Source organism: Acinonyx jubatus, chromosome A1 (genome assembly GCF_027475565.1).
Source record: "Acinonyx jubatus isolate Ajub_Pintada_27869175 chromosome A1, VMU_Ajub_asm_v1.0, whole genome shotgun sequence".
Taxonomy (NCBI): domain Eukaryota; kingdom Metazoa; phylum Chordata; class Mammalia; order Carnivora; family Felidae; genus Acinonyx; species Acinonyx jubatus.
This window is the reverse complement of record NC_069380.1, coordinates 170,537,727-170,562,983: the sequence shown is the minus strand read 5'-3', so window position 1 is coordinate 170,562,983 and position 25,257 is coordinate 170,537,727. Positions and strand designations below refer to the sequence as shown.

At 55.9% G+C, this 25,257-nt stretch overlaps 3 protein-coding genes and 1 long non-coding RNA gene across 11 annotated transcripts in view; 1 reads left to right on the top strand and 3 right to left on the bottom strand.

Moving 5' to 3' along the window:
- Positions 1–6,804, bottom strand: part of PDLIM7 (PDZ and LIM domain 7) — an 18,199-nt gene extending 11,395 nt beyond the window's left edge. For 3 of the 7 annotated variants that reach the window (XM_027035730.2, XM_027035736.2, XM_027035762.2), the window contains exons 1-6: positions 6,647–6,804; positions 5,597–5,703; positions 1,661–1,812; positions 1,550–1,580; positions 942–1,060; positions 140–276 (exon numbers count right to left, since the gene is read on the bottom strand). In XM_027035730.2, coding sequence (XP_026891531.1) covers positions 140–276; positions 942–1,060; positions 1,550–1,580; positions 1,661–1,812; positions 5,597–5,692 — 535 coding nt within the window. In that variant the 5' untranslated portion in view covers positions 5,693–5,703; positions 6,647–6,804. Of the gene's footprint in view, positions 1–139; positions 277–519; positions 541–941; positions 1,061–1,549; positions 1,581–1,660; positions 1,813–5,596; positions 5,704–6,646 lie in introns of all 7 variants that reach the window. The other 4 variants (XM_053225918.1, XM_053225928.1, XM_027035747.2 and 1 more) reach the window with 2 other exon arrangements.
- LOC113592998 (uncharacterized) lies at positions 4,895–19,815 on the top strand. 2 transcript variants are annotated; one of them, XR_003413011.2, is made up of 3 exons: positions 4,895–6,326; positions 7,127–7,226; positions 19,171–19,331. It is a non-coding gene; the product is annotated as an uncharacterized LOC113592998 (long non-coding RNA). The 2 variants fall into 2 exon arrangements; XR_003413009.2 differs by having other exon boundaries at positions 4,898–6,326; positions 19,256–19,815.
- Positions 13,218–19,404, bottom strand: DOK3 (docking protein 3). Its single transcript, XM_015072751.3, has 6 exons — positions 19,252–19,404; positions 17,698–17,893; positions 16,428–16,733; positions 14,539–14,638; positions 14,256–14,428; positions 13,218–14,135 (listed from the first exon to the last, which is right to left on the bottom strand). Exons 2-6 carry the CDS (start codon positions 17,761–17,763, stop codon positions 13,437–13,439), a joined length of 1,344 nt encoding a protein of 447 aa, XP_014928237.1. The 5' UTR covers positions 17,764–17,893; positions 19,252–19,404; the 3' UTR covers positions 13,218–13,436.
- DDX41 (DEAD-box helicase 41) lies at positions 19,809–25,257 on the bottom strand. The gene is made up of 17 exons (XM_015072750.3): positions 25,093–25,257; positions 24,901–25,011; positions 24,487–24,646; positions 24,335–24,409; positions 24,148–24,208; positions 23,884–24,020; positions 23,425–23,497; positions 23,150–23,303; positions 22,937–23,073; positions 21,921–22,083; positions 21,610–21,741; positions 21,247–21,318; positions 21,015–21,111; positions 20,726–20,875; positions 20,571–20,642; positions 20,344–20,454; positions 19,809–20,163 (listed from the first exon to the last, which is right to left on the bottom strand). Exons 1-17 carry the CDS (start codon positions 25,117–25,119, stop codon positions 20,027–20,029), a joined length of 1,869 nt encoding a protein of 622 aa, XP_014928236.1. The 5' UTR covers positions 25,120–25,257; the 3' UTR covers positions 19,809–20,026.

Genomic DNA, 25,257 nt, shown 5'->3' with positions numbered 1-25,257 from the left:
TGACCAAGGGAAGACAGATGGCCACCCCAGCCCTGAGCCCTAGCAGAAGGTCACAGGGCACCAGAGCAGGCTCCATTTGAGCCCAGGCCCAGGCTAGGGGCCAGCAGGAGAGTCCGCCCTGCCCTGGGCTGGCACTTACTGAACTCGGTGCCCGTGAGGTGGGCAAGGATGCGGAAGGAACGGGACTGGCCTGTCCCGGGCCGAGGCCGCCAGTCCTCTGTGTCCTCCATCAGCCGCTGCTTGCTGGCATCTGGAACCAGCGGCCGGAGCGGCTGTCTGTGGGGAGGGCGTGGCTCAGAACTTCATGCTGGGGGTGGGTAGTGGGGGCAGCCCCTCCCAGCATTGGTGCATGTGGGCTATGGTGCTTAGGAGAGTGGAGGAGGGCAAGGCCAGGGCCCTGCTAGGTGAGGGGTGGGGAGGGTAGCTATGTGAGAGGAAAGGAAGGCAGCTAGGGTAGGGAGGGGCCACCGCCCAGAATGCCAAAAGGAAGGAAGAAAGGAACAGGCAGAGGGGGCTCACTGACTTGTCAGGGGTCTGCACCTGTGAAGGAAATAGACAGATGGACAGATAAAGGGACAAAGGGACAGACACAAGGAAGAAGAAAAATGGCAAGGGGTCAGAGTAGCCAGGGGCAAGGCTGTACTGAGTGTCTGGGGCTCAGTTGGCCCGACACCACACCCCAATCCCAGGCCACCAGTGGGGGGGCCCTGCTTAGTTCAGAGCCTCCAGGAGGGCAGACCCTGGGCAGGAGCCACACCCTCAGAGGGGCCCTGTATCTACAGCCCCCGCCCCGGCCGCCAGGGGTCACTGCCGCACGGATCTGCCTCATGGTTCCAGCCGGGCTGAGGCGCAACGCAGACTGAGCAGCAGCGCGGGCAGCGGGCTTGGGGCCTTGGACAGATGGCGTGGGCGTGAGAGGTTGGTGGGCAGGACCGACGTACCCATTCTGCTGCAGGGCGCTGTCAGCGGGCGGGGGCGCCCCAAAGGGCCGGGCCGTCTTGTTGAGGGAGGCGCTGGGTGCAAAGGTGTACCGCGGGGGGTCCGCGGCAGGGGCCAGGGCCTGGGCGGAGACAGAGCCGGGCAGGGCGGGCAGGGAGGACACTGGGCAGGGGGAACGCTCAGCCAGAGGTGAATGCCCCCCTGGCGTGTCGTGGAGAGGACAGCGGTGCTCCAGCCCCACCCCCACACATCTGGACAGAGGCCTACGGGAGGTGGGGGGGGGGGTGCTCAGGTTTCAAGGGGCCCATTTGGGAGGAATGATCTCAGCCCACGCGGGCCAAAGGGCAGACGAGTACGGCTTGTAGCACAGGCCAGCGGAAGGCAGCGGACAGATAGGCAGTCATGCATGGTGCCCAGACCGTGCGGCAGCCCCCGGAACAACTCCCAGTCTCCCAGAGTCTCCCAGCTCTGGCCCCATCCTCTACTCCAGGCCAGGGATGGAAGTATCAAGGCTCCTAGTTGCCGGGGAGGGCAGGTCAGCCCAATAGTCCAATCCTACCCCTCCAACCACCCAGATGTCTCGCTCACATGTCCCACGTCCGTTGCCTACCTTCTGCGGTTTGCTCTGAGCCGGCTGGGCCCTGGAGGAGAAGGGGAAGGGGTGATAGGAGGCCAGGCCTGAGGGTGCCCCCATCCACCAGACAGGCCAGGGCCCTTGTACCTGCTGAGACCCAGGCTGAGGCGCTCCCCACAGGCACGAATCTTGTTCTGGGCTTCAATGTGTGTGAGGCCCCCCGCATTCTCACCATCAATGCTCAGCACCCAGTCACCCACAGCCACGCCTGCCTGTGAAGCTTTGCCTCCAGGAGTCAGCTGCAGACAGATGGAAGGTCATGGAGGCCCAAGCCTCTGCAGACCAAACTGAAGCCAACATTAGTCAACTCTGCTTAAGCTGCCCCACTTCTAGAACCTGGAGGCCTTTTCATTCAACATATTTCTGGGCAGCTGCTGAATACTAAAACAATCTGGGAGGGGTGGAGTTCACCTGAACCTCACAATCACCCCAATCACTATTTAGTTGTTTGTTCACCTCGATGACCCTCCTCCCTGCAGCCCAGAAACTGCTATGATGTCAACAAGCAGCCACCTTCAGGTTAAACCCCAAGCTTCTCAACTTCAACCACAGCCCTTGAACCCCCTGCTGGCCTCCTGCCTGGGCTATTTCGCCCACCCTCTGGTTTGTGCATATGGTGAGCTCCTCTGTGACGCTGAGAGGTGCTCTCACTGACCTCTTACAATCCCAGCACCCTGTCCTGCAGCCATCTGCAGGGATCTGCCAGGACCCTTTGAGAGCCAGGAACAGGCCCCCATCATCTCCAGGTACCCCATGAAGTGCTTGAAAGGGGCCCAAGGTGTCAGCTAGGGCTGTAAAAGAGTGTCACCCCCAAGCCTTCAATTGCCACATCACCCTCTTCCCTAATCCTTTGGGCTCTGCCTTGGGAATCTCTGGTTCCTGTGGCAAATAAGGTAATAGTGGCTGGCAGTAATGGTCACCACTAGCATGAACTGAGCCTGCCAGGAAGGACTTCTGGGAAGTGGTGGGCCTTGATGAAAGGACAACGGGATGTGTTGCCCAGGGGGTGAGAGAGTCTACTTAATGATGGCCTTGAGTGCTGGGGCGGGGAAGGAACCAGGACTTGGCCTTGAGGTTAGGAGGGGCCATCAGCAGTTTGAAAGCTCCAGTGGGGTATTTCCCAGACCCCTGATAGAGGTAACCCTGACACATCCCACTGGACCCTACTGGCCCTCTAGCCCGGAGGCAGCGACCCAGAAAGGGGTGGGACAGCTGTTCATGGGTTTAAGCCCACAGGACTGCCCAGGTTTCTGGCAAGAAGCCTGGCATTAAGTAGACTTTTATGGGGGAAGTGCTGGAAGGCAAATTCACACTTCATAGGTCGGGGCGGGGGTGGGGGGGGTAGAACTGCGAGGTACTGGCTATCCGAGGTACTGGCTATCCGTGGCCCCAGGAGGCTCCCTAGTGGGCTGAAGCACAGACTGAGTTGAGGCAGGGAGAGGGGAGGTAGGAGGTTCCAGAGAGATCTCCAGAAGGCAGAAAGACCAGATGCAGAGACTGACAGCAAGACTGACTAGGGCAAGAAGAGAGAGCTGGCTCTATTGCATGCTTGGGAGGTTACAAGGGCAAGACAGCTGGGTGCCTCCTTCTTCATCTGCTACATGGTAACAAAAGCAGCTTACATTTATTGAACACCTAGTACTGTCACATACTAACAGTGAATCTTCCAACAACCTGTGGAGTGGAGTCTCAGATTATATGCATTTTACACATGAGAAAAAAGACAGGTTATGTAACTTGCCTCAAGCTGCTCAGTTAGTCAAGAGGCAGGGCCAGGTCTGACGCTGACCTTAAGGCTCCACTAGTAGGCTACCTCTGCTGGGTGTTGGGACCCAACTCAGAGGTCAGCCCACCTAGAACAACTTGCTACTCTCTGGCTGGGTCTGGGGCCTAGATCTCTCTTGCTTTCAGTTCAATCCAACAACCCCTTATAATGAGCATAGAAAAGGGACACCCTTGAAAGGAAGTGACTTACTCAAGGTCATGGTGAGTCAATAGAAGGGAAACCTGGTCCAGCCACTCCCTACCCACACATGCTGACTCCTGGGAGGTGTGGGCTGAGCCTGAGGTAGATAGAGGTCTTGGGGGTGGGCAGGAGCAGCTGGCGCTCAGGGAGGGGTGGGGAATTGAGGGTTGGGAATTTCCTTTCCTGATTGAGGAGGATAGGAAGCACAAGAGGGATAGAGCAGTGATCAGAGAGGTGGAGAGAGAAGCAGGAGAAAACCCTGGGAGTGGGGTGGGGTGGGGTGGCTAGAGAAGCAGGGAGGCCTGAGGATTCAAGGAGGGGAAAAGCCAGAGGGCTGGACACTGCAAGGGGTGGGGGTGAGTCAGCCTGAGGGCTCCAATGAGCGGCCCAACCCCCAAGTCTCAGACATTACCTCATCTCCCAGGCCTGGGCCCACAGCCAGCCCTAGCCCCTCCCTCCTCCCTGGGGTCAGGGGGGAGGGAGGGGCTGGCCTACCTCAGAAAAGACCACCCTACCCCACCACCCATCAGGGCCCAGGTCCAACTCCAGGGCTGGGCTCAGCTTGTGGCCCCACCCACAGCTGGGGCTGCTGACAAGGAACCTCAGGCCCAGAGTGCCCCCAACAGGCCACATCTTAAAGTCCATCCCTCAGGCTACTATGTTGCCTATCTCCACCAATGAAGAAACTGAGTCTCAGAGTCCAGCCTATGGCTCCCCAGCCACAGTGGTCAGCACTTTCCCGGAAAGGGAGATGTAGAATACGTTCTCAGGGTTGGCAAGAGTTGAAGATTGCATAGAGGTGGGTTTGTGTAGTTGGGGGGACCACTGCCGTAAGCTACCCAGGGGCAGGGCAGTTTCCAGGGGAACCCCATGGAAAGGTCCCTGGAAAGAACAGTGACCGCCTGCCTGCCCTGGCCACCAAGCCAACTCCCATAGACAAACTTGATCTTGGGGCCCTTCTCAGGCTGTGCAGTGCCTAGACAACCTTCTGGCCCCCACCAGGCTATGCTTGCCTTGGGCTTCCTGCCAACAGTTGCCTGCCCACTGGGCTCATGGGTGGGCCTCTCTGGACAGGCGATGTGGGGGCAGGAAGTCCCTACCCCCTCCTGACCCTCAGGCCACAGACACCAGCCCAAAGGCTGGCCTCATTCTCTCTGGGCACCCTCTTTGTGTCCCACAACTGACCCTACAGTTGGAGCCATGGCCTCATGGTCACCCACTGAGGGGTCCACCGATGGCATTTAGGGGTTCAGGCCTCAGCCAGCCTTTTTCACCTCTGCAGACTCCAGCCACCAGCTGGCCATCCCAGCGTGGGGCTGCATTCTTGGGCTTATAAGGCAATACCCCTGCCACAGGGAGGAGCCAGCCCCTCAGCTCCGCCCCTCACAGGGAAGGCCCTCAGGAGCTGAAGTTAGAACCCTAGAGCCCCATTCCACACCCTTGCTTCGGGTCAGAGGCCACTGCATCCTAAATAGCACCAGGGGATGAAGATAGAGAACCTCACAGAGGCTGGAGAGTGTCCTCCTCCCCACCAAACTGCAGACCATCCCAGTGCCTGAATTCAAATCCTTGCTTGCCAAGGAATCACTGAAAGGGCCCCTCCACCTCTCTGAGCCCTGAGTTCCATCATTTGGAAAAACAGGGTGACAATTGCTATTTCCCAGGTGGCAATGAGGTTGAAGTGAGATCCTGCAGTCAAGAGTGCTCTTCCTGAAGCCTGGCTCCAAACACTGCTCCCTCAAGCAGGTTAGATACTTCCTGGAGACCTCAGGCTCCCCTGCTGCAGAATGGGCATCCCCCAGGGGCCTCAGATTTGGCCCCAGTAGCTTTGTGGAATGGCATCAAGTACAAGACAGTGCTGGGGAACTGTGGGTGCTCCTCTCCCAGTACCCACCTGGTTGAGAGCCTTTGTGGTGGGTGCCCACCACATCTCTGGACCTAGATACCTCCTGCCCTACTGGACCTGGCTCACTCCTGCTCAGATTCTTCCCATCACCCACCACAGACTTGACACCCAAAGACCCCTGGGAATAGCACCTCCCACAACCTTGGCTCACCCGGGAGATGGAGAGGGGCACATTGAAGTCCTTGCCCCCCTGCAGCCGAAAGCCCCAAGGTGCAGGCCCCTCCAGCACCACCTTGAAGGAATCCATGGTGCCTGCTCCTGGGAGGAAAGAAAAGGTGAGTGGACAGCATGGTGGGTGTACAGGCAGGCCCAGCTCTGGATACCAACCTTGGACTGGTGCCAGGAAGGCACGAGCAGCCTCTGAACACACCCAGGGCACCAGCAGGCATTCATCTTGTCAGGTGTGGCTGGCAGACCTCACTTTGCAGAGGCAGGGGCAATCCCCGCCCCCCCCCCCCCCCCAGGGACTGGATGATGAGGGGATCCCTTCACTCAGTCTTGAGGTTCTTTTCATTCAGGAGTGGGCCGCAGAGCTAATTTGACATGGACTTCCCCCCAAGCCAGCCTTAACCCTCGGACCGACGGGTGAGTCAGGGGCCGGCACTCCTCTCCCCCGCCCCCAGGTCCCGACAGGCAGGCCTCGCAGAAGCCTGCTCGGACTATATAAGGCGTGTAAGCTGACACTGTGCGGAGCCAGCGGAGGGAGCACACGGGGGCTCGGGACGCGAGGGGGAGGGGTGGGGAAGGAGGCTGCTGGAGCGGGTCCTGGCCATTCCCAGACGGGTCGAGGCTGATGAGGACTCCCAGGCGCTGGGGGCGGCACAGAGGGGCCGTGGCCCCTATGGAAATCAGAGAAGGCTAGGACCCCAAAGCGTGGCCAGGTAGGGGGCTCATCCTGGAGTCCAATGGGCGTGGTGCCTCCCGCACAGGCCTACTACCATCCCGACATGACTCAGTTTCCCGTGTCCCCCACCCGGGCCCAAAGCATTGGCAGTCTCGGGCGCAGGAAGCAGCGCAGGCGCCAATCCGCCCTGCCGCAGCCGGCTTCGCCGCAGGAAGGCGGGGGCGGGGGCGGAGGCAGGGGCCCAGGCCCGCAAGAGGAAGCGCAACACTGGCCCCGACCCCAGCGCCCTCCGTGGTCCCCAGCAGGCTCCTGCCCTCAGCTTGGCCCAGCCCGAGACGCCCGCGCGGTCGCCAGTACCTGCTCGGCCCCGCCGAGGCGCTGCTCGGTGGCTGGCCCCACAGAACCGCGTTGGGATCGGCCACCCGTGTTCTGACCCCGCCCCCGCGGCCGCAGTCCGCTTTGAGCTCGCGGAAGGGGGCGGAGCCACAGGTCACGCCCCGTCAAAGCCACGCCTGCGAGCGGCCTCTCTACAACTGGGAAGCCCCACCCAATCCTTCCGCCCCGCCCAATCGCGAAGTCCCGTTTTACTTTGAGCTGGAAGGCCTGTGGCTGCCCGCGATCCCTTGATGGGGCGGAGTCTGGGCAGAGCCTGGGCGGGGCCTGGGCGGGGTCTGGTCTGCAGGTCGCCTAGTCCAGGGACCAGCTGGCAGCTCGAGCAGCCCCATGCGCCTCCCTCTGGCCGAGCCGAAAGAAAGCGGCCTTCGGTACCAAACAGACCTAGACATCCTGAATCTGTTTCCTACTCGGAAAAATGGGACAATAATACTCGCCTTGCAGGCCCATCGTGAGGATAGGCGTTGTTCCGCGGAAGGTGCAAGCCATCAGCGGCTCCAGAATTTCTAAACCGGAAGGACTTGCGGGTGTGGAGCACATGGAGGTGGGTTCAGATGATATGGGGACAGGGCACAGGTTTGTAGAACCCTCTACAGAAGGCTGAAGATAATGGCAGGAGCGGACAGAGTTGAAGGGAGCCCCTGGCTTGGCTCTCAGCCTGACCTGTGGGCCTTTCCATTCCCTGACCCCAGGCAGTCAACAGCCCTCTGCCCTGGGACAACCCCACACTGATGAAATGGGCTGTTGCCTGGTACCCCACTCCAGAGCGGTCAGCGCCTGTGGTGGGGGTGTAACAGGGTGACTCTAGCGGGGGTGGCAGAGTCCCCACTTTGTCCCCATGGGTCATCCCAGGCAGCCAGCGCAGGTGGCAGGGGAAATTGAGAGCCAGTGTGTGTGGGTAAGTGAATAGGCGTCCACCCCTTAGCTCATTCTAGGGCATGGCTGCTGCTGTTCTCCCCCTCTGCCATCATCACATTTCCCTCTTCTGCATCATTCCCGTCACTGAACAAACTACTGTAAGAGTTATCTTTAAAGAAATCCTCTTTTGACCCCATCTCCCCTCCAACTATTGCTCTTTTGTTCTATTCCCCTTGGGAATAGAATTTCTCACAGGAGTTATCTATAGCCTTGTCTGCACTTGCTTTCCTCCTGTTCTTGCTTTCCTTTTGCTCTTTCTTTTTTAAATGTTTATTTATTTACTTTGAGAAAGAGAGAGATAGAGAGCAAGTGAGGGAGGGGCAGATAGAGGGAAACAGAGAATCCTAAGCTGACTCCAGTCTGTCAGCGCAGAACCTGATGTGGGGCTCAAACTTAGAAATTGCAAGACCGTGACCTGAGCTGAAACCAAGAGTCAGACGCTTAACTGGCTGAGCCACCTCCTGCTCTTTCTTGAACTCACTTCAGTCAGGCCATTGTTTCCGCCAGTCCTCTAAACTGATTCCTCTTCTCAGGGTCTCCAATGACCTCCACGTCATCATGTCAATGGTGATTTCTCAGCCTTCCTCTTATCCTGCCAGGGAGCAGCACTGGTCCAGGTGCCTTCCCTCTTTCCCCTGGCTTTGTGCCTCCTCCTGCCCCACTGGCTGTTCCTTCTCCACTTCCTTTGGTGGCTTCTTATCTGCCTCTCAACATGGCCATAATATGTTTTCTGGCTACATTCATTCTCTGGGACCCCATCTTGTCCTGTGACTATCAATAACACCTATATGCCAAGGACTCCCAAGTTATATGTCCAGCCCTGACATCACCCCAAGAACTCCAGGCTCTAATATCCAACATCATGCTCAATCTCTGTTTGGAGGTTTACTAGATATCTCAACTCATCATATCCCAATTTGAACTTGTGATTTTCTGCCTAACTTTTTCCTCACCTTAGTAAATGGCATCACAGTTCATCCACCTGATCCTGTAAAAATATGGCATTATCCTTCCTTTCTGTTATACCACAGACTCTGCAAATTCCACCTTCAGAATATGTTCCATATCTGGTCACTGCTGCCAGTGTTGTCCTAGCCACTCATCTTGTGCCTGGACATCTTAACAGTCTAACAGATCTTCCCGCTTCCATCCTTACCTACTCCAGAGTCTCCGTGCAGCAGCCAAGGTGATATTTTAAGCAGAAATCACATCACATCATCCTCAGCTTTTAGCATTCCATTAGGTTCTTGTTGCACTTGAAATAACACTAAGGCCCTTAATATGTACATCGCATTAATAAGCTCAATCTACCTCTCACCACTCTCCTCCTTGCTCACTCTGCTCCAAGCATGCTGGCCTCCTTACTGTTCCTCCAACACATCAAGCATATTCCTGCCTCAGGGATTTTGCACTTGTAGCTCCTTCTGCTTGGAACAGTTTCCCCTGATATCTAAACGACCAGCTCTCTCACTTTGTTCAGGTCTCTGCTCAGCTGCTGCCACCTCCAAAGGGCCTTCCCTGATCACCCTATCTAAATAGCCTCCTAATGCCTCACTCGCATCAGGCACTTAGTCCCTTACCCTGCTTTATTTTTCCCCATAGTACTTACCACCATCTCACATTATATTAGGTGCTTGTTTCTTCATTGCCCTTTGTCCCCATTAGAATGTCAGTCCCATTAGAGCAGGGACTTGTCTGTCCTGTCCACCATTGCCCCAGTGTCTGTACACAGTAGATGTGAATGAACAGATGAAAGAAGGATTGAGAAAGTGAAACAGCAAATGAGTAAAGGAACAAGTGGCAGCCTGGGGGTCCTGGCAGCCCTCTAGCAGAGGACTCCAGGGTCCTATTCCTTAGATTGTGCAAGGCTCAGACCTGGATGATGCCACCAGTGTTCCCTGCATAGGCAGCCCAAGGGAAGGAACAGGCCTCAGGCTAGGACACAGTGCCCCCTAGTGTCTGGGACACCTGCAGTTCCGGGGTGAGGCCCTAGAATCCTGGAGATCTGCAAAGACATTCTCTTTTATAGACCATTTGGGACCTCACAAAAACTTTTTTGCCATAAAGCAAAGAGGCTTGGATTTGTAATGAAAAGCATGCCAGAACAGAGATCCAGAGTTCTGGGTTCCAGTTCTGGCCATCACCCTAATACTTTGAGTAACCTCCAGTGTGTCCTGGGATTTGCTGAGCTGCCAAGGGCTGGCTTGTCACAATGGGGTGAAGGGGTCTCTGCTGTAGCCAGAGTGACTGGGGATCCCCCTGGCCTTAGCTTGCCCTATGGCCGGCAACCTGAGCGATCATGGGAAGACTTTCCCTGTCATGGGTAAAGTCTTAGGAGGAGCTTCCATAAGTGGGAAGGAAATCTATCTCCCCATGATTTCAACATCCTTCCAGACTTTTCTGTCTGTGGCCAGCACTGCAAACAACCCCCCCTGCCCACAACCTCTTTTCACACATTGCGTTTGGAGATACTTTTCAGACATCCAGAAGTCTAGCGTGCAATTGGATTCTTAAATCTGTTGCTCAGGGGGACTGGTCTGTGCTGAAGATATATCTTTTGGAGTCATGAGCATTTAGATGGTCTTTGAAACTGGGAGACGGGTTTGGCTCACTTAGGGCAGTGGTTTTCCACCTTGGACTCACACTGAAATCACGCGGGACATTGAAAAAGCACACTGGTGCCCAGGCCCCACCCAGACTGATGGAATCTCAGGCCCTGGGTGCAGACCCAGGCATGGGCATTTTTAAAAAGGCTCCAGGTGGGCGCTTGTGTGGCTCAGTCGGTTAAGCATCTGACCCTTGATTTCAGCTCAGGTCATGATCTCATGGTTCATGATTTCATGAGCCCTGCATCAGGCTCTGTGCGGACAATGTGGAGCCTACTTGGGATTCTCTCTTTCCCTCTCACTCTGACCCTCCTCTGCTCATGCACGCTCGCTCCTACCACTCTTTCTCAAAAATAAGTAATTAAATATTTAAAAAAATAAAAAATAAAAAGGCTCCAGGTTATTCTGTGTGCAGCCAGAGTTGAGCTACACCATGTCTGAGGCCAGAGCACCAGGCAGAAGTCTGGCAGAGGAGGAGCCAGAAGAGGCTGGGAAGGAGAGATTTGTGAGGATGGAAGAAAACCAAGTGGAGTGTCAAATGCTGCTGAGGAGCCAGGGAGGCCAGGTTGCTTTTGTTTTGGGGAGCAAGGAAGTTGGTGACCCTGATAAGAGCGATGTAATGGAGCAGGGGGGACCACGGGGAGACTTGAATTGGCAAAAGGGAGAATAGGAGAAAGTGGAAATGAAAGTAATCAACAACTCTTTTGAGGAGTTTCGCTGTGAAGAGGAAAAGGGAATGGGGAAGGGTCTGAAGCAGAATGCAAGGTCAAGGGGTGCCTGGGTAGCTCAGTCGGTTGAGCACATGATTTTGGCTCAAGTCATAATCTCACAGTTTTTGGGTTTGCGCCTGTGTCAGGCTCTGTGCTGACAGCTCAGAGCCTGGAGCCTGCTTCAGATTCTGTCTCCCTCTGTCTCTGTCCCTCCCCTGCTTGTGCATGCGCTCTCTCAAAGATAAGTAAATGCAAACATTAAAAAAAAAAGAAAGAATGTGAGGTCAAAGGTTTTCTTTATTTTTATTTATTTTTTAAAGTTTATTTATTTTGAGAGAGAAAGAGAGAGAGCAAGCGTGCACAAGCAGGGGAGGAACAGAGAGAGAGGGAGAGAGAGAGAGAGAGAGAAAGAGAATCCCAAGCAGGCTCTGCACTGTCAGCACAGACCCTCACGAACCGTGAGATCATGACCTGAGCTGAAATCAAGAATTAATTGCTCAACCGCCTGAGCCCCCTAGGTGCCCCCAAGGGTTTCCTTCAAAGATGTTAAATTATGGAGCATGTTTACATGGTAGAATGGTAGAATTCTACATGAATGGTAGAATTCATTGGGCTGAGGAGAGGGGACAGCTCAGTGTGCTGAGCTGTGCAGTAAGGAGCTGGGGTTGGAGTGCGGGCTGGGGAACAGACATTTCTTCCATTGCAGGGGTGGAGGGACATGGTGCAGCTGCTGGGGCCCTTGTTGATGAAGTGGTGGAAGGACAATGGCGTTCACTTCTGTCAGCTGCTATTTCTCCAGGATATCTTTGAGATGAGAATGGGTAGGGATGAAGAGGAGAAGGTAGGAAGGTCTTGGGAGGAGGAAAGCATCTCTCCTGAGAATCTGTCTATCTGAGCTTCGAGATCACAACATGAGAGAAGGTGGTCAGCCTGGTTATGTAATTTCCGTGGCCATGGGCAGCTGCCAGGGTGCAGGCACAGAGGGGAATTGGGTTCATCTGAAGCTGGGTGCTTTGCCAGACAAATAAGATGGAAGGAGAGAGGAGCACAAGGGGGTCACTCCATTGGTGGAGCACAGAATCTAAGTTGGACAAGGATGCGGACAGTGACTGCACAGATGGTGAGGAAAGGGTCATGTAAGTCAATGAGGCTGAAGAGGAGCTTTATGGGCCATGCTTGAGGAAGAGGGCTGGAAGGAGAAAAGGAGGTGGCCAGAGGTGGATGCTTGGAAACAAGACTGTGCTGAGGGAGCATCAATGTCATGAAGAAGAGGTTCAGGATGTGCCAAGGGCATGGGCAGTTGAGGCGCAGTTGAGGTCAAGGGGCTGGGGGGGGGCAGGTTCTTGGGGGGCATGATGCTTTTGTGCATGGAAGCCCCAGGGTTAGTGACCAGAGTAGCATGAGGGCACTACAGTCTTCAAGAGGTTTGCTTATCTCCTTCTGGAACGTGGGCTTCTTGAGAACAGGACCTCACTGTCTTGAACATGGCTGTGTCCCCAGTGCCTGGCATAGAACAGGCACGTAAGTAAAACTCTAAGGAATGAATGCATGCCCTGTAGGTAATTTGAATTTTGTCCTTGATAGTTGAGGAGACTGAGGCCCAAGTTTCCCTAGAAGTGTCTGTACATTTTTAAGTCTCAGTGGAGCAGGCATTTTGGTTGTGCAGATCTTTGAAGTCCCTTTGACCCCCCCCCCGCTCCCCCCCCATTATTTCCTCCCCAGCTCAGGCTTCCTGGCCTCCAGTTGGACTCCCTCAAATTTGTTTTCCTGCTGCTCCTTTCTTTATCTGGCTGTGTCTCTCTGCTGAAGATGAGACCAAGCTCATTGCAGGATGGTCAGGCCTCTCATGCTCTGCCACCAACTCCCTATCAGCCTCTTGGAGCCCTCTGTGACCATGCTTTTCCCTTCATCTCAGGGCCAGTGCATACCTACACTCAGCCTGGAAAGCCCTGGGGCTAGCTGCCCATCTGGTAATGCCCTGCCTACCCTTCACACTTAATTCACACCTCACTCATCAGCAAGCCCAATTTCTCCTCCTGTCCTACTGTCCCAGCCATTTTTATTGCCCAGGACTATACGGGCCATAATTATCTGCACCCCATACATCTGCTCTAGTGGACTTGAGCCCACGGGTCGCAAAGTTTAAGTCTGGCTTATGTGTGTCCCCCAGAACCTAGTACAGGGCACTGGTGTTAGGTGCAGTACACGTGAGTGAGGGGCTGTGTGTCCATGTGGATCAGTGAGTGCCATTGCCAGGAGCTGAAGATTGGAGGTGCACAGTGTGGGCTATAAGGTGGGACCAAGAGCAGAGCTGGGAGGTTTTATTACCAGCAAATCTGTACACTATACATTGGGGGGCCCACAGGGCACATGAGGGGTCCTCCCCAAGCTGCCTGCCTTATATCCGCAGGCTAGAGTGGATGCAGGTGTGTGTCCCAGATGTCCATTGTTTGCCCGCCTTCCCGGCCCAGGGAGAGCAGAGCGCCTTTCTCTCCTGTCGCAGAGATCCATACAAGGCTTTCAGGGCCGGTCGCAGGGGGCTGGGCCCTTCCTCCGCTCACGGCTCAGCAGCGTCACTAGCTTGGCCTTGAAGCCTGAGTGAGCACTGGGGCGGCCAGAGCCCCCCACCTCATCACTGTCATCCAGCTCCAGTTCCAGCAGCCTCCGGTACTGGGCCTCCAGGCTGCTGTCGTGGGCAGGGCTAGGCCAACCCAAGTCCTCACTGTTATGGTAGATGGGGCTGGCCAGGGGGCTGCGGCGGCTGGGACCCTCCTGCTCCGGGTCCCTATCCCTGGGCAGCACAGGACCTGCCTCCAGCATGCACAGGTTCTCATAGAGGTGCTCAGCCTTGCCTGGGGGCACGCTGGCTCGCTTGCACACTGAGGCATAGAGCCCAGGTGCCGACTCATCATGGGGTGCCGGGCTCAGCAGTAGGGGTAGGCTCTGGGGCCCAGGCTCAACCAGGCACGCCCTCCGGGCGCTGGGTGGCTCGGGCCCCGGGGGCACCTCCCGTAGCTCTCCTGGTGGGTCCAGTGAAGGCAGGGAGGTGGCCCGAGGCAGGGGACAGGGCCGGGGCCCAGCCAGCTCTGGCAGCCGCTCCCGCTGGCGGCCAATGGCAGCAGCCACAGCCCTGCACAGGTCGAGGGCTTGAGGGCTGCTGAAGGCGAAGAGGCCCTCGCCAGAGTCACAGCGGCGGCCGGCTTCAAAGGAGAACACGCCCTGGACATGGGGGTGGGGGGTGGTTTGGGCGGATTAGAGGTGGAGGGACCCGGGGCACCCCTCCACTTGTCACCCTTCCCAGCAGGGCCAGTGGGGTGGGGTAGCTGCCCAGCACCTCACCTTGTCAGAGCCGAACTTGCGCAGGAAGCGATAGGGCCAGGTGTAGAGGGCCTGGGGGCTGGAGGGCTCCCTTAGCTGGATGGTGTCTTGGCCTAGCACCAGGAGGTAGGGCCCCTTCAGCTGGCAGCGGGTGGCAGCCTCCGTCCTCTGTACCACTACTGGAAACTCGCCCTCTGCAGGCAGGATGGTGGTGAGGCATCAGGTACAGCCCATATGGGTCCTCCAAAGGCCCCAGCCCCAAGTATAGGATGGCTGAGTCTGCACCTGCACCTCCCTGACTCACCTTCCTGCCAGGAGGAGTAGATGGAATTCTCCTCCATGGGGACCAGGCCCCTCTTGGGAGCCTCCACCTCCCCTGATCCTGAGGGATACTCTCCTGTGCCCTAAGGAATGAAAAAAGGCCAGAAGTTAGAGCCCTCACCCCCACTCCTCTTCCCACATCCTTTCCCTGGGCCAGTAAACCAGGACTCCAGGACAAGCAGGAGAACCTAGGGACTTGAGTGCCACTTCCAGCTTTGCCCCTGACCCACTGCATGACCTTGGGCACCCCTCTATTTTCCCACCTGCAACCCCCAGCTTCCCCCTTGAGGGTGCCGAGAGCTGTAAAGTAGTGACACACAAGAGGATGTCCCCATTGCACCTGCACTTGGCCAGGGACTGGGCCTGCCTGTATGTGTCCCTAACAGCTTGGAGTGACAAAGGGGCAGGAGCTTCAGGGATGGGACACATGAGTGAACTGGCTACTAGATCCTCCCCAAGCCCTCTTTCGCCAACTCCCCCTTCCAACTCCTCATCCCCTCAATTCCTCGGAGCTCTATCAGCACCTCCTCCACAACCACCTTGGCCCATAGTAGTATGGCCAGGGTCATATGCAACAGCTTCCTCACTGGTTTTCTTGCTCCTGTTCATTTTCTTCATTTGTTTGTTTTTAATTTAAAATATTGTGTTGAAATACACAACATAAAAGTTACCATTTCACCATTTTAAAGTGTATAATTCAGTGGTTTTGGTATAGTCACAAGATTGTGCAACGATCACCTTTATCTAATTCCAGAATTTGTTCATTGTTCCGAATGGAAACCCTGTACCCATAAGCAGTCACTCCCCGGTCCCCCTTCCCCCAGCCTCTGGCAACAACAAATATGCTGTCTGTCCCTATGGATTTGCCTATTCTTGGTGTTTCACATGAATAGAATCATACTAATATGTGGTCTTTTGTGTCTGGCTCCTTTTACTTAGCATGATGGTCTCCAGGTTCATTTATGGTATTAGCATATATCAGTACCTCATTCTTTTTTATATGGCCATGTAACATTCTGTTGTATGGATGGACTACATTTGGTTTATCCATTCATTGGTAATGGACATTGGGGTTGTCTGCACCTTTGAGCTATTGTGAATAACGCTGCTCTGAGTGTTCTCATACAAGTGCTATTTGAACACCTGTTTCAATTCTCTTGGGTATACACCTACTAGTGGAATTGCTAGGTCATATGGCAACTCTATGTTTAACTTTTTGAGGAACCTCCAGCCTCATTTCCTTTTGGTCTATCACAGACCCTGTGAAGCTTTAAAGCTCTCAGTCCCTGGCTCCCCAAAGACCCCCCACCCCCGCCAAAGGCTTCTCTCACTCAGAATAAAATTCCAAACTCTGCATGTGTCCTAAAGTAGTTTCAGCTGGTCCCACCATATTCTCCAGTTTTGCTCCCTCCTGGGTTCCTACCCATTCCTTACCCTCCAGCCACGCTGGCCTTTCTGCCCTTTTAACATACCAAACTTTTCCCTGCCTCAGGGCCTTTGCCCACTCTGCTCCCTCTGTTCAGGACGCTTCTCAGACCTTAGTGTCTGCATCACTCTTCCCTCAGATCTTTGCCTGGTGGGTCCTTATTTGTCTTTGAGGACTCAGTCTCACTGTCCCTTCCTGAGAGGCCTTCCCATCTAATGTCCTGCCATTCACCCCTGGTCCTACTCGGGCTTTCATGTTCTCCATAGCATGTATGGCCACTGGAGATTCATTCTGTGAGCTTCTGGGCTATTTCCCTAGGCTTATGGGTACTTGGCAGGTACTTGCTGAGTGATAGGATGTGAATGAGCATGGAGATGAACAAGGTGGGGGAGTCAGGTGGTCCACCTCTGGCCCCTGGCTGCTCTGCCCACCAGCCTTATGCTCACCTGGAAGGCCAGCTGACAGATGGGGCCCATCCACTCCTGGCGATGCTGTGCGGCCAGTAGATGACTGCGCTCTGTGGTGGTGAGCAGGAAGGCACCAGTGTCTCTGGGGCAGTTCTCACCATCAGCAGGCAGCACAGACACGCAGTCAGCCAGGCGGATGACCCGCCGTTCCCCACGTCGGCCAGGTCCCGCAGACCTGTCACCTGCTGGCCCCAGGCCACCATCCCGGACCTCCCAGCTTTCCAGCCGTGCCACACCTGATGGGCCTCCTGCATACAGCAGACCCCATACTTTTCGCCAGGACTTCTGTGGGAGATGAGGATGAGGGATAAGACCCTTGGGTAGCAGTTCTCCCCATAGCTCAGCTCTGCACAAGCTGCTTGGCAAATGCTCCTGACCATCCAGGCTGGCCTCTGCTTGCCCCAGAGGAGGAGGCCTTGCCAGGGCCGGCCCAGCAGGGGGAAGTCTGTGCTTGGGGCCAGTCATTTGTGGGTTCAAATCCACTCCACAAATTGCCTGTGACCACCCCCCGCCCCCCCCCCCCGGGCACTAGTGCCCTCATATCTCAAAAAGTTATGAGAACACAAGGTTGAGGCTTCTACTGGATCATGTCTCCGAAGTATCTAGCAGCTAAGCAGGTCACCTGACACTACCATTATGTTGGTACCCCCTAACACCCAAAGAAAAGATCACTTGGGCCAGAGGGACAAGGCCTGGGGCAGGAGGAAGGCCTCAGTCTCATGACGGCAAGGAAGGAAACATGCAAATAGCGTAAAGCAAAGGAAACAGACTGTTTATCTGACCAGGCAGCAGCTGCAGCTGAGCTGTGAGGGTGTAGGGCCTACCGCCTGGTGAGAAAGGTAAACTCCCCTATGTCCCTTAACAGAGCTGGGAGGAGCTGAGCCCTCTTCTGCAGGGTGGGGCTCCTCCAGCTCAGCCCCTGGCCTTCTCTCAAGGGGCCTAGGTGCCTCTACTACACAGGGCGGAAGGCTGTTGGGTTAGCTACCCTTGCAGCTCTGCTCTGCCCCAAGGTTTGGAGTCTTAGATCCTCCCCACACTTGGCTTCCCCATCCGTAAGCAAGGCAGAGTCTCAAAAAGGCCCACTCAGCCCAACCCACTCAGGCTGAGAATGGGGTTCTGTTCTACTCCCCAACACCTTGCTTGGGTCCCCCACCCTGACTCCCTTCCCCATTCTCCTAGGTCCTAGTAGGCTGAGGCTGGGGCAGAAGCCTACTGTCCTGGGCAGCTGCCTGCCAGCCAGGGTCCTCACCTTTCCAAACTTGACGTGCTGCTGGTAGAGGATGCCGTCCTTGATGGGAGTCTCCAGAGGCTCCATGGCCGCAGCCAGGCCCCAGGGCTGCCACTCCGACGGCCCGAGGAGACTGGTGACAGGCCAGAGGGGAACTCTTCACACTTCCCCTTCTGGCCACTTCCCCCTCCCTCTGTCCAGAGAGGCAGCTGCAGGGCTGGGGAGGGGGAGGGGAGCCTGTCTTCAGTAAAGGAGCTAGGAATGGGTAGGGGCATCACATATTTCTCCCTTGGGGTTCAGTTGGCCCAAGGTGCCCACATGTGCCTGGCCCTGGCAGGGGCCTCAGACCGCTGGATGGCAAATGACCTATGTCTGCACCTGGGTCAGCTGGCTGTGAGTCATAAGCTCCAACCTCTCCTCTGTGCAGGGTGGTTGTACACCCCAGCACCTGACATTCCCACAGCCCTGCCCCAGGACCCCCTCTCTAGCCAGACTGGCCAATTCCCTGCTTTCCCACTCTTGAGCCCTGATTGGTACCCTCTCAGTCCTACTCTGCTTGTCTTTATCTTGGAAATATTTCTAATATTCATTTGCTCCTGTCTTCACAGCCCCTGTCCATTGCCAGCCTCACATCTCCCCTTTGAACCACTGTCCCACAGGGCCCACCATGGTCCTTTCTATCAGCCCCAAACCAACCGGTCTCTCCCCTTCCCAAGCCTTTCCTGGTTTCCCACTGCCCTTGGGTCTAGCCTGGGCTCCTCAGTGCATCACTCAAGATGCTGTGTTCTGGCCTCTACCTCCCTTCAGCCCAATGCCTCCAGGGAACCCCCTATCACTGTGCCACTCCAGCGCCAGGCTGCCTCTTCCCCTGGGAGGTCCCCTTGACCACCCCACGCTGTCTGAGCACCAGGGCCCCACCAGTGAAGCTCAGTCCTCATGGCAAGGCCTGGTCATATGAGTGTGGGTGGTGTGCCCCCAGTAGGCCCCTAGAGAGTTCACATGTTCTTTTTTAAACTTTGCTTCTTGCTGGGCACTTTTTTTTTTTTTTTTTTTTTTGCCTCACCTTGCCAGAGGCTAATATCGGGGCTCTGAGTGTGTGTCTGAATTCTGGGGACAGACTCATGTCACTCATTCAATGCCACGTTTAGAAAGGAATGTGTAACCAGGCTAAGCAATACCGTTTGGGGTCACATATGGGGTGCGGGCAGGAAATCCTTCCAAGGGTCTTTCCAGCTGGCTTTGTATCCAGTGCAGTCCGGGCAGCCCCGAGCTCCAGTAGCTTGACACCATGTCCTTTGCATGCTCATTGCCATTTCAATGATGAGGAAATTGAGGCTCAGAAACATTAGGTAACTTGCCCCAAACCAAACACCAAGTGACAAACATGGCTTGAGCAACTGCTGTCCTGCTGGGATAAGCATGTGGTCTTGCACATGAAGTGCCGGGCACAGAGAAATCGTTGCCAGTGCTCTTCCTCTGCCTACCCCTTGCCAGATGCTGAAATCCTGTTCCATTTGCCAGCGGTCTCCTGACCGCCACCCCGTTATTCATTTCTCATCTGCCTCTGCCACTTACCTAGGAGCTTCCCAGCAGACGTCTATCTGGATTGCCTGGATCCTGAGCCCAACAGAGAGCTGGGCACGGAGTGAGGTAAGTGAGCACTAGTGGCTTGAGCAGCAGTCCTGTGGCATCTGCTTACCCCCTCGGTGAGGGGAACAGAGGGTTCCTACTGGGAGCCTGTGTGGGCCAGCAAGTGGGCAGGGGGCCTGAGGCAGGAAGTCGCCTCCCAAGGGGCCCCAAGAGCTTCATTCAGCTGACAGGAAGAGGGAGGCTGGGGCAAGGCTGGAGATTATAAAGAGCCAACCAGAGACCAGAAAACCCAACCATTTCCCCTTGGCCCACCAATGCGGTCTCTCGAGTCAGCAATCCAGCTAGCAGCAGAGGAGATAGCCATAGCCCCCAGAAGGGGACCCCAGCTACATGGCTGCTTCCACAACTAAGACCCAGCAGGCTGAGTGTTGGCGGTAGCAGTAGGAGATGCCAGTTCCCTGCCTCAGAGGGGCTATGGAAGTCAGAGGGTGAGGCCTACCCAGGAAGCAGGGGTCAGGTAAGACGAAACACAGAGGCGGGGCTGGGCTGAGACCAGAGAGGCTTGTGCTTTAATGACAACTGGGGTAAAGGGGAACAAAAATAGAATCCTGGGGGACACAGGGAGCAGGCAGCCAGGCCCAGCCTGGCCCAGCCCAGGCCAGCTGGGCCGAGGATGCTGGCTTTTTGTCCAAGGGGCTGGTGTGTATGTGGGAGGTGGCTAGAGACTGAGGCCTCTTGGAGACAAGGTATGATAGATGGCTTAGAAGTCCATGGAGCTGTGAGCCAGGTAATCCTTGCGGCCAATGTTGCTGACCTGCTTGGTCTGCATAGCCTCCAGTTTGGGGCAGTCCGTGATTCGATGGCCCAGGCCACCACAGAAGGCACAGCCACGCTCTCCTGGGGGCACAGGGGTGAGAGTCAGAATGATTGCAAGGCCAGGCTCCATATCCCAGACCTTGGCTCCCCCAGGACCTCCTGCCCCTGCCCTCTGATGTGCAGCACAAACTTGTTTTCTGGTGTTCCTGTCATGTCCCCCCCCACCCCCCCACTGGACCCCCACTCCTGCTCCACAGTCACCTCCAATGTCCAGCATGGACTCATCTCCACAGTGTAGCACTTGCAGCACGGGTGGTACCTTCTGCTTAGCCTCTAGCAGCAGGGCTTTGAGGTCCATCAGCACCGACTCATCTGTGGAGGTAAGGATGGAACCATCAGGACCAACCCTGGGCCCTGTAGCCAAGACCCATGTAGCCACAGGCAGATGACCCAGAGGACAGCTGAGGTGGCCCTGGTGGCAGACTTACCACAGGCCTTGTTGATGAAGGTCGTGGCAATACCTGTGTTTCCTGAGCGCCCGGTACGGCCGATACGGTGCACTGCAGAGAGAGGGAAAAGATCCTCTGGCCCACTGCCCATGGGTTGGGGTCTAGCCCGCACCGCTGACCCCCAAGCTCCCCACCGTAGTTCTCGATCTCCTCAGGCATGTCATAATTTATGACATGCTGGATGGCAGGGAAATCCAAGCCCTTGGAGGCTACGTCTGTGGCCACCAGGACATCCTTCTTGCCTTCCCGGAATGCCTCGATGGCCTTGGTCCGTTCCTCCTGGTCTGGGGAAGGTGAGGCAGGAGCCATCAGAGTGACAGCAGGAGTCTGGGAAGTAGTGCTAGGCTCACCAGGCAGGGAAAGGGTTTAGGTGAGGGGCTGCAATGGCAGCAGAATCCATGCCTATGCATGCACTACTCTGACCTTTGCCCCCATGGATGGCCACCGCTTCAACCCCCTTGAGCAGCAAGTACTCGTGGATGGCATCCACATCTGCCTTCTTCTCCGCAAAGATGAGCACCTGTCCAGAGGACCAACTCCAGTCATGAGGGTTGACTCCAACTGGGCATGCCCAACCTTCTCCAGCATACTACCCCTCACTGCCCTCTCCCCTTCATCCCAGAGGTCCAGGGTCAGCCTGGCTGGCTGCACTCACGGGTGGGGGTGTTTTCTGTAGGCACTCGAGCAGGTATACCATCTTGGCCTCTTCCTTCACATATTCGACCTCCTGCCACCACAGGGGCCAGGTCAGGTGGGCCTGCAAATGGGCTCACCAGCCATGACCCTGCCACAGAGCCTGGGCCCCCAATCCTGGCTGGGAGGGGACCAGAAGCCTATTGTCATCAAGGACTGGTCACCCTAAGAATGTCTGCTGCTAAGGGCTGAGGCTTAGATGAAACCCCCAGTGACCACAAGGTGGTCCCTCAACCCTACTCCAACAGCTTTGATGGAGCCTAGCCAGATCCAACCCTCACAAAAGAGACCCTAGAAGGTGTCCTCATCAGGAGTGCCTGCCTACCTGGATGACATCCAGGCTGGCGGCTCCAGCACGTCCCACGTTGATTGTGACAGGCTTTACCAGGGCACTCTTGGCAAAGTTCTGAATCTTCTTAGGCATGGTGGCACTGAAAAGTAGGGTCTGCCGCTGGCCCTGAGAAAGAGCAGGGTGGGAATGAGGGAATGGGAGGCCTGGGAAGACCAAGGAGCTGGGATGTAGCCCCCTGAATCAGGGCCGGTGGGTGTGCAGTGCAGGGCCTCAGGGCCTGCCACAGTTGAATGTGGCGTCCTGGGGAGGGTGGCCAGAAGCCCTGGCCAGGCAGGCATGGGCACCTTGAAGTAGGAGAAGATGGTGCGGATGTCGCCCTCGAAACCCATGTCAATCATGCGGTCAGCCTCGTCCAGAGCCAGGTAGCGACAGATGTCTAGGCTGACCATCTTCTTCTGCAGCAGATCCATGAGGCGCCCAGGGGTGGCCACCATCATATGCACACCACTGGAGATCAAGAAGAGACCCTGAGGTCAGGGCTACCTGCCCATCCTTGCACCTAAGGGCTGCCACTCTGCTCATTCTGCCCTCTGGCCTCTTTCCTGTCTCTCCTCATCTGTCCCCTCATCACTTCCGCCACCCTGCCCTACTTGCAAAACACATCTCTCCTGGAAGGGGCTACAGCTTTCTTGACCACTGCTCTGCTCCAGAGCTCCTACCCAGCCATGAGTCACCTCTGCTTGCATATCCTTCCCCCTTCTAGATCACTCACTCCCCTTGCCCCCAGGAGGGTTTATCTGAATCTCCAAATAGGCCTTAGTCTGTGCTCCTGTAACTCCCTTTGTAGGTGTTGACGGGCTCACTTTCCTGGTATGCGGAATTAATCTTTTCTGTATCTGAATCTTCCTTGAGACTGGGAATGCCTTGGAAAGAAGGGTCTAGGTCTGGCCGGTCTGTGACCCCAGAGCCTGGTCCAGGGCATCTGGCATTGTCTCCTAGGGACTGCGCTGTGTGGAAAGGCCATGGATCCAGCCCTGTCCTAGTGCCTCAGCTTCCATGATGGACCACACTGGATGGCTCTGACCTTCCTGGAAACCCTGGGTCCTCCACCTCTGTGCCTTCTGCCCAGAATGCCCTGACCCCCTGACCTCCCAAATGTCCCCATTCCATCTGTTGTCCTCCCACAGTACCTTACCACATCCCTCTGTCCCAACCCAACTGATCTCACCATCAGACAAAAAGCTTCTTGAGGACTAGGTCCACAGAAGGTTTCTGTAAGGGTATGTGGGGGTAGTTAAAGCAAAGGGCCCTTTGGCTTATCTAGGGGCTCTGGGGAGGCCCAGGGGGTGCTTATGCTCACTGTCGGATGGTTTCCATCTGCTCTTTGACAGACATGCCCCCAATGCAGAGAGCGCAGCGCAGGAGTGGGGAGCTATCCTCCTGTAGCAGGCGGCAATAATACTCCAGGATGCCGTGGGTCTGCCGGGCCAGCTCCCGCTGCAGGCACAGGGGCAGAGGTTAGCACCAGAAGGCAGGCCTGTCTCTGCCCTGCCCTCCAGCCTGGCTTACTTACTGAGGGACAGATGATGAGTCCATAGGGCCCTTCACGCTTGGAGAAAGGTAACCTCTTTTCTTGTTCCAGGCAGAACATGATGACAGGCAATGTGAACACCAATGTCTTGCCTGAACCCGTGAAGGCAATACCTATCATGTCACGGCCAGACAGGCTATTGGGAGAGAACAGGCCCGATGATCAGGTTCAGTAGAATGCAGGGAATGGGTCTCCAGATGGATACCTAGTGACGACTCCTTCCCATCACCACCCTCTTCAGGGCCCCCCATACTCACATGGTAGGGATGCCCTGGATCTGAATGGGTGTTGGGTGGTGGATGCCTTTCTTCTTCAGGCCTCTCAGGATGGCTATGGAAAACAACTTTAGCATCATCCTTGTGTCTCATGGATACTTTATCAGGCCCCCAAAGCTGTAAAATTAGCACTACCCTCTTTGAGTTACAAATGAGGCCCAGAGAAAGAGAGAGAGAAAAATAGACTTGTCCAAGACTTCTAGGCTGAGTGGAGGCAGGATTTGCACCCAGGTCCATTTAAGGCTAATGTCACTTGCCCACTGAAGCTCCCTAATGGCAGAGGACAGTAAATAGGGACAACTGGGGCAAATGTAATTCAAACCTAAAGAAACCCCTCCTCAAATCCCTCCATTCTCACTACCTGACTCATCGCTGAGATGCTAAGCTCAGGGGAGGCTGGGACACAGGCTCACAGTTGTTTGACCATCAAATTCCCAGTACCTGCAGGAAATTTCATTTCCTTGAAGCTCTTTATGGGTGGTGGGATACCATCTCCTTCCACCAGGATGTGATACTTCTTCCTCACGCGCTCATGCCGCTCTTCAGACATGCTCAGGACATAACGGGGAGGGGTCCAACTGTGAGTGGGTGGTGGGGGTCAAGAGAGGTCCCAGGCACAGCTGGCTCTGGGGTGTCCCTGCCAGGCTCAGCTACATACCATTCCAAGTAAAGATGACTGCTTTTCCACAGACTAGAAAGACATACCTGGTTTTGATTGGATCGTCATATGTGATTCCCTTGGCCATTTCCTTCACTGACATCAAAGCTGAGGAGACAGATCTGGCTCAGGGATGGCTCTTGCTTCCCAGAGGCCAGGACCTTCAGATATAACATGCCTGGGGCTAGGGAGGAGGCTTAGTCCACCTCTCCCCTTGCCTGACTACAACCATACCTCGGCCCTCTGCCACACTCTCCAGGATCTTTTCCTCTTCTTTCAGCTGCTTCTCCTTGGCAGACTCCTTGCGAGCTGAGAAAAGAAGCAGATGTCAGAGACATGCCAAAGCAGTGCACCAAATTGAGCCTCCCCGCTGCTTCCCAGCACACCTTCAGCCTTCTCTTTAAGGTGCTGGTGCTGATCCAGGAGGCTGACGTTGGACTGTGGGCCCAGAGGGATGTCGTCCTCATCTCCCCGGGGCTCGCTGCCGCTGTCCTGCAGCTCCTCCTCCGCAGCTCCTTTGCGCCTTCGTTGCAATAGCTTCTGGAGCTGAGGTTCCACCAGCGCCCCTCAGAGCCAAGCCCAAGACAAAGCGGAGTATCGGGCCCAGGGGGCCTGCGTCAGAATCTTGGCTTTTGGGAGAGGGTCCTGTGCCACGCGACATGGAGGTGCCCTACCCCTCAGATCAGACTGGCAGTCCCTGGTTTGCCTAGGGGCCACGGTCCCAACTACTGACAGCTCACTCCACTGGATGCCACCCTCCCTCCCACACCCTCATTTCTCTTCTGACCCGAGGCCCTCACCAACAGTTGCCGCCGCTGTCGCAAAGGCACGTAAGGCACGTAGTCTTCGTCGTCCTCATCCTCCGCCTCGGAGCGGCTTCCTGTGGCAGTCGCTTCATCTGTGCGAACACGCTACAGATCCACATGAATCAGGCCCAGGCCCCCGCTTTCACAGCTGCTCGCCACCCGCACCGACCCCTACCTCGCTCCCACCTTCCGTTCAGGTTCCGAGTCCTCCATCCTTTGCTGTACGCAGGCGCGCTACGGTAAAACCCCGCCTCAATTTTTGCGTGAGATCCAATCAGATGTGAAGAAGCGGAAGGTCGGCACCTAGCAACGACCTCTGAGTGCCGGATCGCGCAGAGGGACAAACTTTCC

What these genes read in the sequence shown, in the direction of transcription:
- DDX41 (XM_015072750.3), bottom strand. Translation starts at nt 25,119, where the DNA reads ATGGAGGACTCGGAACCTGAACGGAAG. An exon ending in ACTCGGAACCTGAACGGAAG is followed by an intron (nt 25,012 to 25,092) that starts GTGGGAGCGAGG and finishes GTGGATCTGTAG; the next exon opens with CGTGTTCGCACAGATGAAGC. An exon ending in GACTCATCATCTGTCCCTCA is followed by an intron (nt 23,074 to 23,149) that starts GTAAGTAAGCCA and finishes CTGTGCCTGCAG; the next exon opens with CGGGAGCTGGCCCGGCAGAC.
- DOK3 (XM_015072751.3), bottom strand. Translation starts at nt 17,763, where the DNA reads ATGGAGCCTCTGGAGACTCCCATCAAGGACGGCATCCTCTACCAGCAG. An exon ending in AGCACGTCAAGTTTGGAAAG is followed by an intron (nt 16,734 to 17,697) that starts GTGAGGACCCTG and finishes CATCTCCCACAG; the next exon opens with AAGTCCTGGCGAAAAGTATG. An exon ending in TCTGTCAGCTGGCCTTCCAG is followed by an intron (nt 14,639 to 16,427) that starts GTGAGCATAAGG and finishes TTCATTCCTTAG; the next exon opens with GGCACAGGAGAGTATCCCTC.